The sequence below is a fragment of the Acartia tonsa genome, chromosome 1 (genome assembly GCF_053477335.1).
Source record: "Acartia tonsa isolate MP-2025a chromosome 1, ASM5347733v1, whole genome shotgun sequence".
Classification (NCBI taxonomy): domain Eukaryota; kingdom Metazoa; phylum Arthropoda; class Copepoda; order Calanoida; family Acartiidae; genus Acartia; species Acartia tonsa.
In genome coordinates, this window is record NC_137260.1 from 49,727,008 (window position 1) to 49,739,020 (window position 12,013).

Genomic DNA, 12,013 nt, shown 5'->3' on the forward strand with positions numbered 1-12,013 from the left:
GACAGAGATTGGACAATAATTTTTTTTATGAAAAAAATCTTTTTTAAGAGACTTTTTTAGGTATTCCTTTGTTGGCGGCTGCTGGTAAAAAGAAGTGGGGTGAAGATCCTGAATATCAGAGATATGTGGAAAATACTCCAGTGCTTATTCCTTTCATTAAAACTTGAATCAATTCACATATTTAAATGTTTTATAGAAGTTTAAACAAAAAATGCTTGCATTCATTAGTTTTGCATCAAATACTTCATAAAACGTTTACGTTTAGAGTGCAATCAAAAGCAGATTTATTATATGCATTATTAACCTCAGTTGCGGCTGTAATAAAAGAAATATACTTGTATTTTTTTCTATTGAAATGCTCATTAATTTTACTGCCTATTATATTTTTGGAAACTATTTACTTGATTTTTTGGAAAATTTATTTACTTATACTGAAGACTGACTTTAAAATTGGCATTACTTTTCTTAATTGCCTAGGTAGGTAATGACTTTTGGCATTTATTTATTTTTTTTGTTGTTTATTGTGATATTTTGTAACAAAATTTTGGCGTAGTTTGTAGATTATCATAACTTAAAACATATTTATATATTTCAGACTGACAATTAAGTATTTTATTTGTTTATAAAAATGGGTCACACATAAAATATTGAAAATGTGAACGAAAATGTAACATGTAGATGTTTCTATGAGCAAGTAGGTAATTGATCTTCCTTATTTTATCCACTTACCATAGGTTTTTTAACGGTGGTTTGATACAATCTTTTTAAGCCAAAGTAGAGAGATGGGGACTGGCTTTACTTATAAACTATTATTAAAAAGAAAACGTATTCCTGCTTAGTGTTTAATAATGTCCATATCACTTTTAATATTCATGAAAAATCTTATGTTTTTGCATGTTGTATTACATTTTTTCCTGAAGAATCGTCAGTTTAAACTAACAATAAATTAAGATGTTTTTTCTGACACGTGACCATGATGATGGAAGATACCCGCAGACAAGTGGCCATGGGAGACATGGTACACGACATCATGGTGGACCGTCCACCCTCCCCCAATAGGATGGAGTACAGGAGTGATAAACACGCCAGGTAACTTAGATTTATTTGATTTAACTGACGAGATTCATTTTCTTAAAATTGACCTATCCCTTAATACATGATTACCAAATTGATAAATTTTCAGATTTTTAATAAAAATAACAGCTTCTCAATTCTTTTTAAAAACACTAGTTGCTTCGTCCCTAGCTTCTTTGGGAGGGAGGGGGGAGGGAGTGGGGATATGGAGGTCAGTAAAATAGCCCAAAACCACAGAAGACATTTGATTTATAGAGCATAATTGAAAAGATAAACAACAAAGGCCAGAAAAAAATATCCCAACTTTAAAAACTTTTGAATTAACATTCTAATAATATTTAGGTCAACTTTGAGCGAGTTGAATCTTATAAGAAAATTACATGATCTCTGTGATGTTGTCATTAATGTTGGAAACAGGAAAATATATGCACATAAGGTAATACAATGTTTATTGTATTGACAGTTGTCCGTTGAACCGTTAAAAAATGTATTTAGTTGGTTCGAGCCCGAAATATAAGGGGGGGGGGGGGCGTAATGACATAAGCTCTTAAACCGTGAGCAAAATGGTCTAAATATTGAGCTAGACCCTTCAAACTTGGTATATAAGCTTAGTCCTATAGGTATTACATCTAAATGGCAAAAAAATCCAAAATTTTTTATTTTTAGGTTAGGTTAGGTAAGAAAAACCCTGCGGAAATGGGGTTTTTAGGCTTTTTTGGTCTATTTTGATGTGGAAACTTGCCTTAAATTGTTTTTTCTTAGGGTTTTAACTTAAATACACTGTATCTATTCATATGGACATTATTTAAGATGATTCAGCAAGTCGTGGACCGACCCCAGGGGGCTAGGTGGGTAGCCCGCAGGGGTTAAGTTCATTTTTCCCAATATATTTGTTGTGATACATCAAATTATAGGTTTTTTAGGTCAAGGAACTCAAATTCAGAGCTAAAATAAGCATTAGACTAATCTGAAGCTAGCCCCAGCGGGCTTAGTTGGTGGCCCGCAGGGGTTAAGTGCATTTTTATTAATATATATCTTGTTATATATCAAACTAAAGGTTTTTTAGGTCAAGAAACTCAAATTCTGAGCAAAAATTAGCATTAGACTGACCTGAAGCTAACCCCCCCGGGCTAGGTTGGTTTTCTGCAGGGCTTAAGAGCATTTACCTAACCTAACCTGGAACCTTACTTATATTTTTATAGGTTTCTTTCTTGAATAAACTGTGTCTATTAATGAAGACTTTATTTAAGATGATCCAGCAAGTCGGGGACCGACCCCAGCGGGCTAGGTGGGTGGCCCGCAGGGGTTAAGTGCTTTTTTTCCAATATATATATTGAGATACGTCAAATTATAAGTTTTTTAGGTCAGTTAACTCAAATTCAGAGCTAAAATAAGCATTAGAATAATCTGAAGCTAACCCCAGCGGGCTAGCTGGGTTGCCCGCAGGGCTTAAGTTTAAGTGCATTTTACCTAAGCTAACCTAGAAACTTACATTTATTATTTTTTTAGGTTTTTTTCTGGAATAAACTGTTCATTCATGAGGACCTTATTTCAGATGATTCAGCAAGTCGAAGACCGACCCCAGCGGGCTAGGTGGGTGGCCTGCGGGGGTTAAGTGCATTTTCCTTAATATATATGTTGTGATAAATCCAACTATAGGTTTTTTAGGTCAAAGAACTCAAATTAGACTAATCTGAAGCTAACCCCAGCGGGCTAGATAGGTAGCCCATAGGGCTTAAGTGCATTTTACCTAACCTAACCTAGAAACTTACATTTAATATTTTTTTTAGGTTTTTTTTCTTCAAATAAACTGTCCATTCATGAGGACCTTATTTCAGATGATCCAGCAAGTCGAAGAACGACCCCAGCGGGCTAGGTGGGTGTCCCTCAGGGGTTAAATGCATTTTTTTTAAAAGTATGTGTTGTCATACATCCAACTATAGGTTTTTAAGGTCAAAAAACTCAAATTTACAGCTAATAAAAGCATCAGACTAATCTAACGCTAGCCCCAGCGGGCTAGGTGGGTTGCCTGCAAGTCTTAAGTGCATTTTACCTAACCTAACCTAGAACCTTACTTGTTTTTTTATGTTTTTTTTTCTGGAATAAACTGTGTCTATTAATTAGAACATTATTTAAGATTTAAGACCCCAGCAGGCTAGGTGCGTGGCCCGCAGGGGTTAAGTGCATTTTTAGTTGTCATACATAAAATTATAGGTTTTTTAGGTCCAGAAATTCAAAGGGGTAGTTTCACGAAATGCATTTGAACTTAATTTAGTGAACTGCATATTTTTTCCTGGTTAATTGGTTAAACTACATTTATATGGCATATATTTGAAAGAATTTAAATTTTGATATTACAATGTTAGCGGTGGAAGAATTTAATATGCTAATGGGATACAATTTTTAAATTTAATGTATACCACATACCACGAAAAAACTAGCATCAGGTTGCTATTGTGTTTTTTTTTAGCTCCAAATTGACTTTAAAAACCTATAGTTTGATGTATAACAACACATAATTTGGAAAATTTACCTCTGCAGGCCACCCACCTAATCCGCGGGGGTTAGGCTTAGGTCAGTCTAATGCTTAAAATAGCTCTGAATTTGAGTTTCTTGACATAAAAAAAACCTATAATTTGATGTATGACAACACATAATTTAGAAAAAATGCACTACACCCCTGTGGGCCACCCACCTAGCCCGCTGGGGTCGGTCCCTAACTTGCTGGATTATCTAAAATAATGTCCTCATTAATAGACACAGTTTATTCAAGGAAAAAAACAAAAAAGAATAAGTAAGTTTCTAGGTTAGGTTAGGTAAAATGCACATAAGCCCTGTGGAAAATCTACCTAGCCCGCAGGGGTTAGCTTCAGGTAAGTCTTATGCCAATTTTAGCTCTGAATTTGAGTTTCTTGACCTTAAAAACCTTTATTTTGATACATAACAAGATCTATATTGGAAATAATGCATTTAACCCCTGTGGGCCACCAACCTAGCCCGCTGGGGCTAGTTTCAGATTAGTCTTATGCTAATTCTAGCTCTGAATTTGAGTTAACTGACCTAAAAAACTTATAATTTGATGTATCTCAACATATATATTGGAAAAAATGCACTTAACCCCTGCGGGTCACCCACCTAGCCCGCTGGGGTCGGTCCCCGACTTGCTGGATCATCTTAAATAAAGTCCTTATGAATAGACACAGTTTATTCAAGAAAAAAACCTGTGAAAATATAAGTAAGTTTCTAGGTTAGGTTAGGTAAATGCTCTTAAGCCCTGCAGAAAACCAACCTAGCCCGGGGGGGGTTAGCTTTAGGTCAGTCTTATGCTAATTTTCGCTCAGAATTCGAGTTTCTTGACCTAAAAAACCTTTAGTTTGATATATAACAAGATATATATTAGAAAAAATGCACTTAACCCCTGCGGGCCACCAACCTAGCCCGCTGGGGCTAGCTTCAGATTAGTCTAATGCTTATTTTAGCTCTGAATTTGAGTTCCTTGACCTAAAAAACCTATAATTTGATGTATCACAACAAATATATTGGGAAAAATGAACTTAACCCCTGCGGGCTACCCACCTAGCCCCCTGGGGTCGGTCCCCGACTTGCTGAATCATCTTAAATAATGTCCATATGAATAGATACAGTGTATTTAAGTTAAAACCCTAAGAAAAAACAATTTAAGGCAAGTTTCCACATCAAAATAGACCAAAAAAAGCCTAAAAACCCCATTTCCGCAGGGTTTTTCTTACCTAACCTAACCTAAAAATGAAAAATTTTGGATTTTTTTGCCATTTAGATGTAATACCTATAGGACTAAGCTTATATACCAAGTTTGAAGGGTCTAGCTCAATATTTAGACCATTTTGCTCACGGTTTAAGAGCTTATGTCATTACGCCCCCCCCCCCTTATATTGGCGCTATAACTGAGTCTAGCCATTTAAATTATTATTATTTCATAGGCTTTCCACTTTAATTTATTCTCTCTGCTTGTTCCTTTTACTTTCGAGTCATGTATATTGTATATTAGCGCTATAACTGATTCCATTAATTTAATCTATTATTATTTTATATGTATACTTTCCACTTTAGGTTATTCTCTCTGCTTGTTCCCCATATTTTCGAGCCATGTTTACTGGCGCCTTGTCTGAGTCAAGTCAAACAGAGGTTACTATCAGAGATGTGGATGAAACTGCCATGGAAATTCTTATAGGTTAGTACTTTATTAATCATCATACCTATATCATTAGGCATATCAAATGAAAGAGATTAGCAAACCTACGGCTACGCCCCTAGCATCTAGCTTAAAAATAGCGTTATACCATTAAAATAACAAAATAGCTTAATACCATTAAAATAACATTAAACCATCACAGGACAAATGTAAAATAGAGAACCCAATCGGTTCAGAAGTTTTGAGATCTCAAGCTTGAAACAAAAAATCCTTAGGTACTACTTTATGGAATAGTATTAGCATTTTATTTATTTTAGATTTTTGTTACACATCCCATATAACTGTGGAGGAAAGTAATGTCCAGACTTTGCTTCCAGCAGCGTGCCTGCTCCAGTTGGCAGAAATACAGGTACAAAGGTTTTTTATTTTGTATGATGGCCATTCTCTATAATCAGGGTTTCGGATCCGGATCCGCATATTTTCGAGTCCAAGGATCCGGATCCGGATCCTTGGACTCAAAAAAATGCAGAAAAAAGGGAAAAATCTACCTAAATTTATATACAATCTCAGACATTCTCTTGATGAGAGCCAATCTTTAAGGTTTAGGGTCAGACTTGAAAATTAAAAGTATTTTTGACTTCGAATTAAAGAATAAATATTTTTGAAAGGTTTGGTGATTTTATTTTTATTGTCAAGGATCCGGAACCGGATCCGGTAGGATCCGGATCCGCACTGACCAAATTTTGAGGATCCTGATCCGCAAAAAATCAATGCGGATCCGAAACCCTGTCTATAATAAGAGTTATTTAAAAATAGCCAGTTACTTATGCGGTTTAATACGATTAAATAATACTTTGTACATTATTTTTATATCCAAAATGTATATCTAATTATTTTATGCCGTGCACTTTTTAGTACATGTGTCTAGATTTGCACACACCAGCTTCTGATATGCAATATCATTCTGTAATGAGTTTTTTAAACTGTTTTAATTCAATTTTCAATTTGAAACAATTTTTCTTTTGATTTATCCTTTGATTTTTAAGGATGTTTGTTGCGAGTTCTTGAAACGTCAACTTGACCCTTCCAACTGCCTGGGTATCAGAGCATTTGCAGATACACACGCCTGCAGAGAACTACTCAGGATCGCAGACAAGTTCACTCAACATTCATTTCAGGTTAGCTCTACCTACAGACATTTAAGCAATTTAATTCAATCTGTAGTTTCCAGAAATGTTGATTGGGTAAACTTGGGGGGGGGGGGGGGGGCAGGGTGGGGGGTTGTAATTATAGATAAGTGAATGAGAGAAATAAAGAAATTAAATTGAAGAAAATTCCACCTAGAATTGTTTTCCAAATGCAGAAACTCATTTGATAAAGGGGATGGATGTTATTGTAATTATATCTTTGTTGATTTTTTGTCTTTTTTGTGTAGTGGCTTTTAACAAAAATATTATTTGTTTGTAGGAGGTTATGGAACATGAAGAATTCTTACTGCTTCCCCTCTCTCAACTCATAGATATCATATCATCAGATGAACTTAATGTTAGGAGCGAAGAACAGGTTTTCCAGGTACACAATCTTGAACTCTGATTGGTATGACAATTGACCAATCAGGTGTCTACTTTTAAGCTTTATGATGTTAAATTGAAATATACTTACATTATATCATACAGGTTATTTACCTAATAAATGTATTGTTTTAGGCTGTGATGGCTTGGGTGAAATACAACATTAACGAGCGCAGAAACCACTTGCCCCACGTGCTACAACACGTACGAATGCCGCTGTTATCACCAAAGTTTCTAGTCGGAACAGTTGGCTCGGACATTCTCATCAAATCCGATGAGGCTTGTCGCGATTTAGTAGACGAAGCCAAGAACTACCTTCTCTTACCACAAGAACGGCCCCACATGCAAGGGCCACGTACCCGTCCCAGGAAACCAATTCGGCGGGGTGAAGTTTTATTTGCGGTTGGCGGTTGGTGTTCGGGCGATGCTATTGCAAGTGTTGAACGATATGACCCGCAGACAGGCGAATGGAAAATGGTCTCGCCAATGTCAAAACGGCGGTGTGGCGTTGGCGTCGCTGTTCTTAATGACTTACTCTACGCCGTTGGTGGGCATGACGGCCAAAGTTATCTCAATTCCATTGAGAGATATGATCCACAGACAAATCAATGGTCGAGTGACGTTGCGCCGACTTCGAGCTGTCGCACAAGTGTAGGTGTTGCAGTCCTTGACGGTTTTCTATACGCTGTTGGCGGCCAGGATGGAGTCTCATGTCTCAACCACGTAGAGAGATATGACCCAAAAGAAAATAAATGGTCCAAGGTAGCTAACATGAACACACGCCGTCTTGGTGTTGCAGTTGCCGTTTTAAACGGTTTCCTTTATGCAATCGGCGGTTCAGATGGACAATGTCCCCTTAATACTGTAGAACGATATGATCCAAGGTCAAATAAGTGGACAACCGTCGCCTCCATGAGCACACGGCGGAAACATTTGGGGTGTGCTGTTTTCAACAACATGATTTATGCTGTGGGCGGAAGGGATGATCAAACTGAGCTTTCCAGCGCTGAAATTTATAATCCAAGCACGGGAACTTGGAGTCCTATGGTCGCCATGATGTCCAGGTAAAAAGATTTATCAAGGCTTATACTTTAAATATAATCTACAATTCATTATGTTATAAATTAAACTGTTTTCCTCATCATCATTATTTCTATCATGATAATTTAGTTTCTTTCTTACATTATTTTTGTAGGCTATTGATCCATTTCAATCAACCCAAGACTACTTTACCATTTCTTATATTTTTTTCAATTAAGGCGGTCAGGTGTCGGACTTGCCGTAGTGAACGGCCAACTCTATGCAGTCGGCGGATTTGACGGCACCACTTATCTAAAAACCATTGAACAATTTGACTCAGAGGTGAACAACTGGAAACTGTGCGGCACCATGAACTTCCGGCGGCTGGGCGGTGGCGTTGGGGTCGTTCGTATGCCACAGTCTGATTCTAGGCTCTGGTAGCATATACAGCAACACCATCAAACACGCTGAGTTCCATGGGTAGAGCACCATAGTCTGCAGAAACAGGCTTTGTAATACACTTTCAAGAATAAGGATGTTAAGAAAAATAAGGTTTTGTCATTCCATCATTCTTGAATATTCACAAATGATTATAGCAGGGTGTCCAAAATTTAAATCCATTTTTCCATATCAAAATATGTTTACATCCTACCTTCATTATATATGTTATGCCCCACAGTGGGATCTTTTGAAAAAAATCGGGACATCCAAAAAATTTAAAATCGACTTTTATCTATCCTAGGAATTAATAATGGCTGTAAGTAGACAGCTAGAAAAGAAATTTTTAAAAAATATTCATTTTTGGCGGATTTATGCCATTTTTAAAAAAGGTAGTGAAAAGTTTCTTTTCAGTTTTGATGATTTTCCAGATTTTTTCACACAATTTTTTCAAAGCAACAAAAAATACATTTATGTTCATCTTATGAAAATAATTTTTGATTGAGGTACTTTTCAGATACCTGTACCAATGTTTAATTAAAGAAAAAATTTAAAAAAATATTTTTTTGGTGGTGTAAATTGACATTTTGTGAGAAAATTTCACCAAAAATATTAAGATTTTTAACCCCAAAAAATCAGTTTTCTCCATTTTACCCAAAAACGGACAGGAGGCCCCGGGTTTTGCAATAATAATATCAATATACAACATGTATTGTGTATCAAACAGTTTTCACAACCTGGGGCCTCTTGTCCGTTTTTGAGTAATTGAGCATTTTACATTGCATGGTTTGAACAATTTCGTTCTTGTTAATTTCAAATTTTCCCCCGTTAGAGGGGGAAGGAGTCATTTTAGAGTCATCTCTGCAATGTTTTCTAACTTTTTGAGGCGGAACTTTCTTTACTTCTGCAATATTTGCCTCCGGCCAACCGTTACGCCGTTATTTGCCGCCGTTGGCGTGATTTTTAACGATTTTTGCCGTTCTCGCGGTTTTAATGGACATTTAAGGGTTAAAGGAGTCGTTAAATAAAAATGACTTATAAATATTTTTATTTTAGCAATTAAATTTGCTAAATTTCATGTGTTCTAAAAAAATTTGTATTTCTAACTGGTTTTGGTCCAGCAGAAATTCAATTTTGCGAATTAATTATAATATTGCAAAAACATTATATACGCATCAGAGAGAGAGAGAGAGAAATATACGTTTGAGAGAGAATATAATATTAGTAATTATGTTTATATTCTTATACAAACTTTAAATGAAGATAGCTAGACTTAGAATAAAGGTATTAACACAAAATCAAAAGTGTTTTGAAAATTATGTTATTGTTGTTTATATCTGTAAAAAAAACATTTGAAAACATGCCTTATAAGTGTCCTATTTTACTTATACTGGACCTACCTAAAAATGCCGGGACTCGAACTGGGTGCACCTGACGCTATATTCATGTTCACAAACATTGTTTGCATTGAAGAAATATTTACAAAGACGTTGATTTTGTTAAAATATTCCTATCCTAACTAAAGTTATGAAGTTTTATAGATTTTTTAAAAATAGGGTAGCTTCGCTCCTCCAAAACAGCAAGACGTACATACCAAATGCACATTAGAAGTTAACAGGAGCAAAATTTATGTTATTTTTGAGTTAAAGCAAAAGAAATTACATCATTTCGTCAAATACAAGCTTTTTTATTGATGTTTACTTTTGTCTACCCTTAATGTCCCGTTTTTTGGCAAAAGATCCCACTGTGTGCCCTTTTTTGTAAAAATAACTTTTATTTAGCACATTTTTTTTTTGAACACCCTGTTAAAAATAAAATCACGCAACACGCAAAATTATTGCAAAAGCTATCCTGTCAAATCAGAACAATTTAAATATAAGGCTTTTCTATGCTTTTAGCTTTGTAATTTATATATAAAAAAAGATAAATGTATTCAACCTTTATTATATATCACTTTTAGATGTGTAATAGAATTTTTTTTTAAAGTTACTACGATTAAAAGTAAACACTGTCTCATTGTCAAACTAACAATTTATTATAGTTTCTGATTTGGCTTTTTATTAATCAAAAAAAAAGATAATGTAAATAAGGATTTTTATGTGTATATTTCTGTTAATTATAGCATGAGAAAGGAAAGCGATTACTACCAAAGTTCTAGTTATCATTTATAATTGTATTATATCTGCTTTTTAGTTTTATATTTTTACTTATTTTTACTAACCTAGTAAAGTTTAATCTTTGTTTTTAAGATTATACTTATATTAATATACATACATAGTTACAAGAAATTTCATACATTTGTTTTAAACTGTGTTAGATTTTAAATTATTTTTATAAAATTTAAATAGATAATTTTGAATCACTTAGATTCCAATAGATTGTTAGATTCACTCAGCATAGGTAATGATTAAATTGTAGCAGCTATTTTTATTTTTACAGGCTTTTCATTAATTTTGATAACAAATATTATGCAATTTATTAACAAACTTGATTTATTTTTGTTTATTCAAACATTACACCAATTAAAGTATAAATTGTATGTTAATTGTTTGAAGTATTCTCTCTTTAAATGTTGCAATATTAAGGGGGGGGGAAGTTTGTACAGTTATAGGAAATGAAAATTCGGTACCAAATTTTGGCCTGGCCGTTTGGGCTTGTTTTAATAGTTATCAGCCTAATTCTTTTTGTAAACTCTCTTTTATGATTGGATCTACCTGTAAAATTTTGTAAATTGAATTTTGGGACTTTCCCTCTAGGGGCTAGTGGGGCAAAAGACCCCCCAAAACACTAAAATTTTAAGTTATGAGCTTATTTTTAAAGATATCAAGCTGATTTTTTTAATGGAACCTTTTATTACATAGATGAGTTGATTAGCCACCCCATATTTCATTTTTGTACTTTACTTCTAGGGGCTTTTGGAGTAAAACAACCCCCCCAAATACAAAATTTATAAGTTTTGAGCTTACATGCCCCTAGAGGTAAGGTGCAAAAATGAAATATGGGATGGCTAATCAACTCATTTATGCAATAAAAGCTTCCATTTAAAAAATCAGCTTGATATCTTTAAAAATAAGCTCATAACTTAAAATTTTAGTGTTTGGGGGGGTCTTTTTGCACCACTAGCGCCTAGAAGGAAAGTCCCAAAATTCAATTTTCAAAGTTTTACAGGTAGATCCAATCATATAAGAGATTTTACAAAAAGAATTAGGTTGATAACTATAAAAACAAGCCCAAACGGCCAGGCCAAAATTTGATACTGAATTTTCATTTCCTATAACTGTACAAACTTCCCCCCCCCCCCCCTTATATGGGACACTGCGAGTTTTATGCATTTGTTTTATTTTACTATTGGCTCTTATGCATACCTAGAAAATCCATTTTTGTCAGTGAGAACTTAATGATTGTTTTTAGTTCAAAGACATATTTTTGGCATTCATTCTAACAAAATAAGCTAAAATTTAAGACCGAGTGTTTAGTGTTATAAGAAATATGCAAAAAAGCTTAAACTTCATTTACAGCTTCCTATGAATAAGTAATAGGAATCTCAAGTGAAATAGATTAAATCACAATCTTACTTTTGACCGTTAAAATCATCTCTGTTTGTTTCATTTCTTACATTTTGTATACATTTTTAACATTATAAGCATGAAAAAGTACCTACATATATAAATTTTTATCTTCTAGTGTTTAAAAAAAAATACAACACACTAGAAAATTAAAAAGATCCATTTGTTAAAAA

General features: G+C 34.3%; 2 protein-coding genes across 3 annotated transcripts in view; both read left to right on the forward strand.

The window, feature by feature from the left end:
• Positions 1-596, forward strand: part of LOC145322903 (uncharacterized) — a 59,673-nt gene extending 59,077 nt beyond the window's left edge. The window contains exon 10 of the mRNA XM_080165257.1: positions 61-596. Coding sequence (XP_080021383.1) covers positions 61-167 — 107 coding nt within the window. The 3' untranslated portion in view covers positions 168-596. The remainder of the gene's footprint in view (positions 1-60) is intronic.
• Positions 594-8,514, forward strand: dbo (Kelch-like protein diablo). Of its 2 annotated transcripts, none has more exons than XM_080165161.1 (9): positions 594-698; positions 952-1,089; positions 1,417-1,510; positions 5,164-5,284; positions 5,563-5,654; positions 6,292-6,423; positions 6,713-6,817; positions 6,952-7,880; positions 8,076-8,514. In XM_080165161.1, exons 2-9 carry the CDS (start codon positions 974-976, stop codon positions 8,275-8,277), a joined length of 1,791 nt encoding a protein of 596 aa, XP_080021287.1. In that variant the 5' UTR covers positions 594-698; positions 952-973; the 3' UTR covers positions 8,278-8,514. The 2 variants fall into 2 exon arrangements, with proteins under 2 accessions (XP_080021287.1, XP_080021296.1); XM_080165170.1 differs by having other exon boundaries at positions 594-694.
• The last annotated feature ends 3,499 nt before the right edge of the window (positions 8,515-12,013 follow it).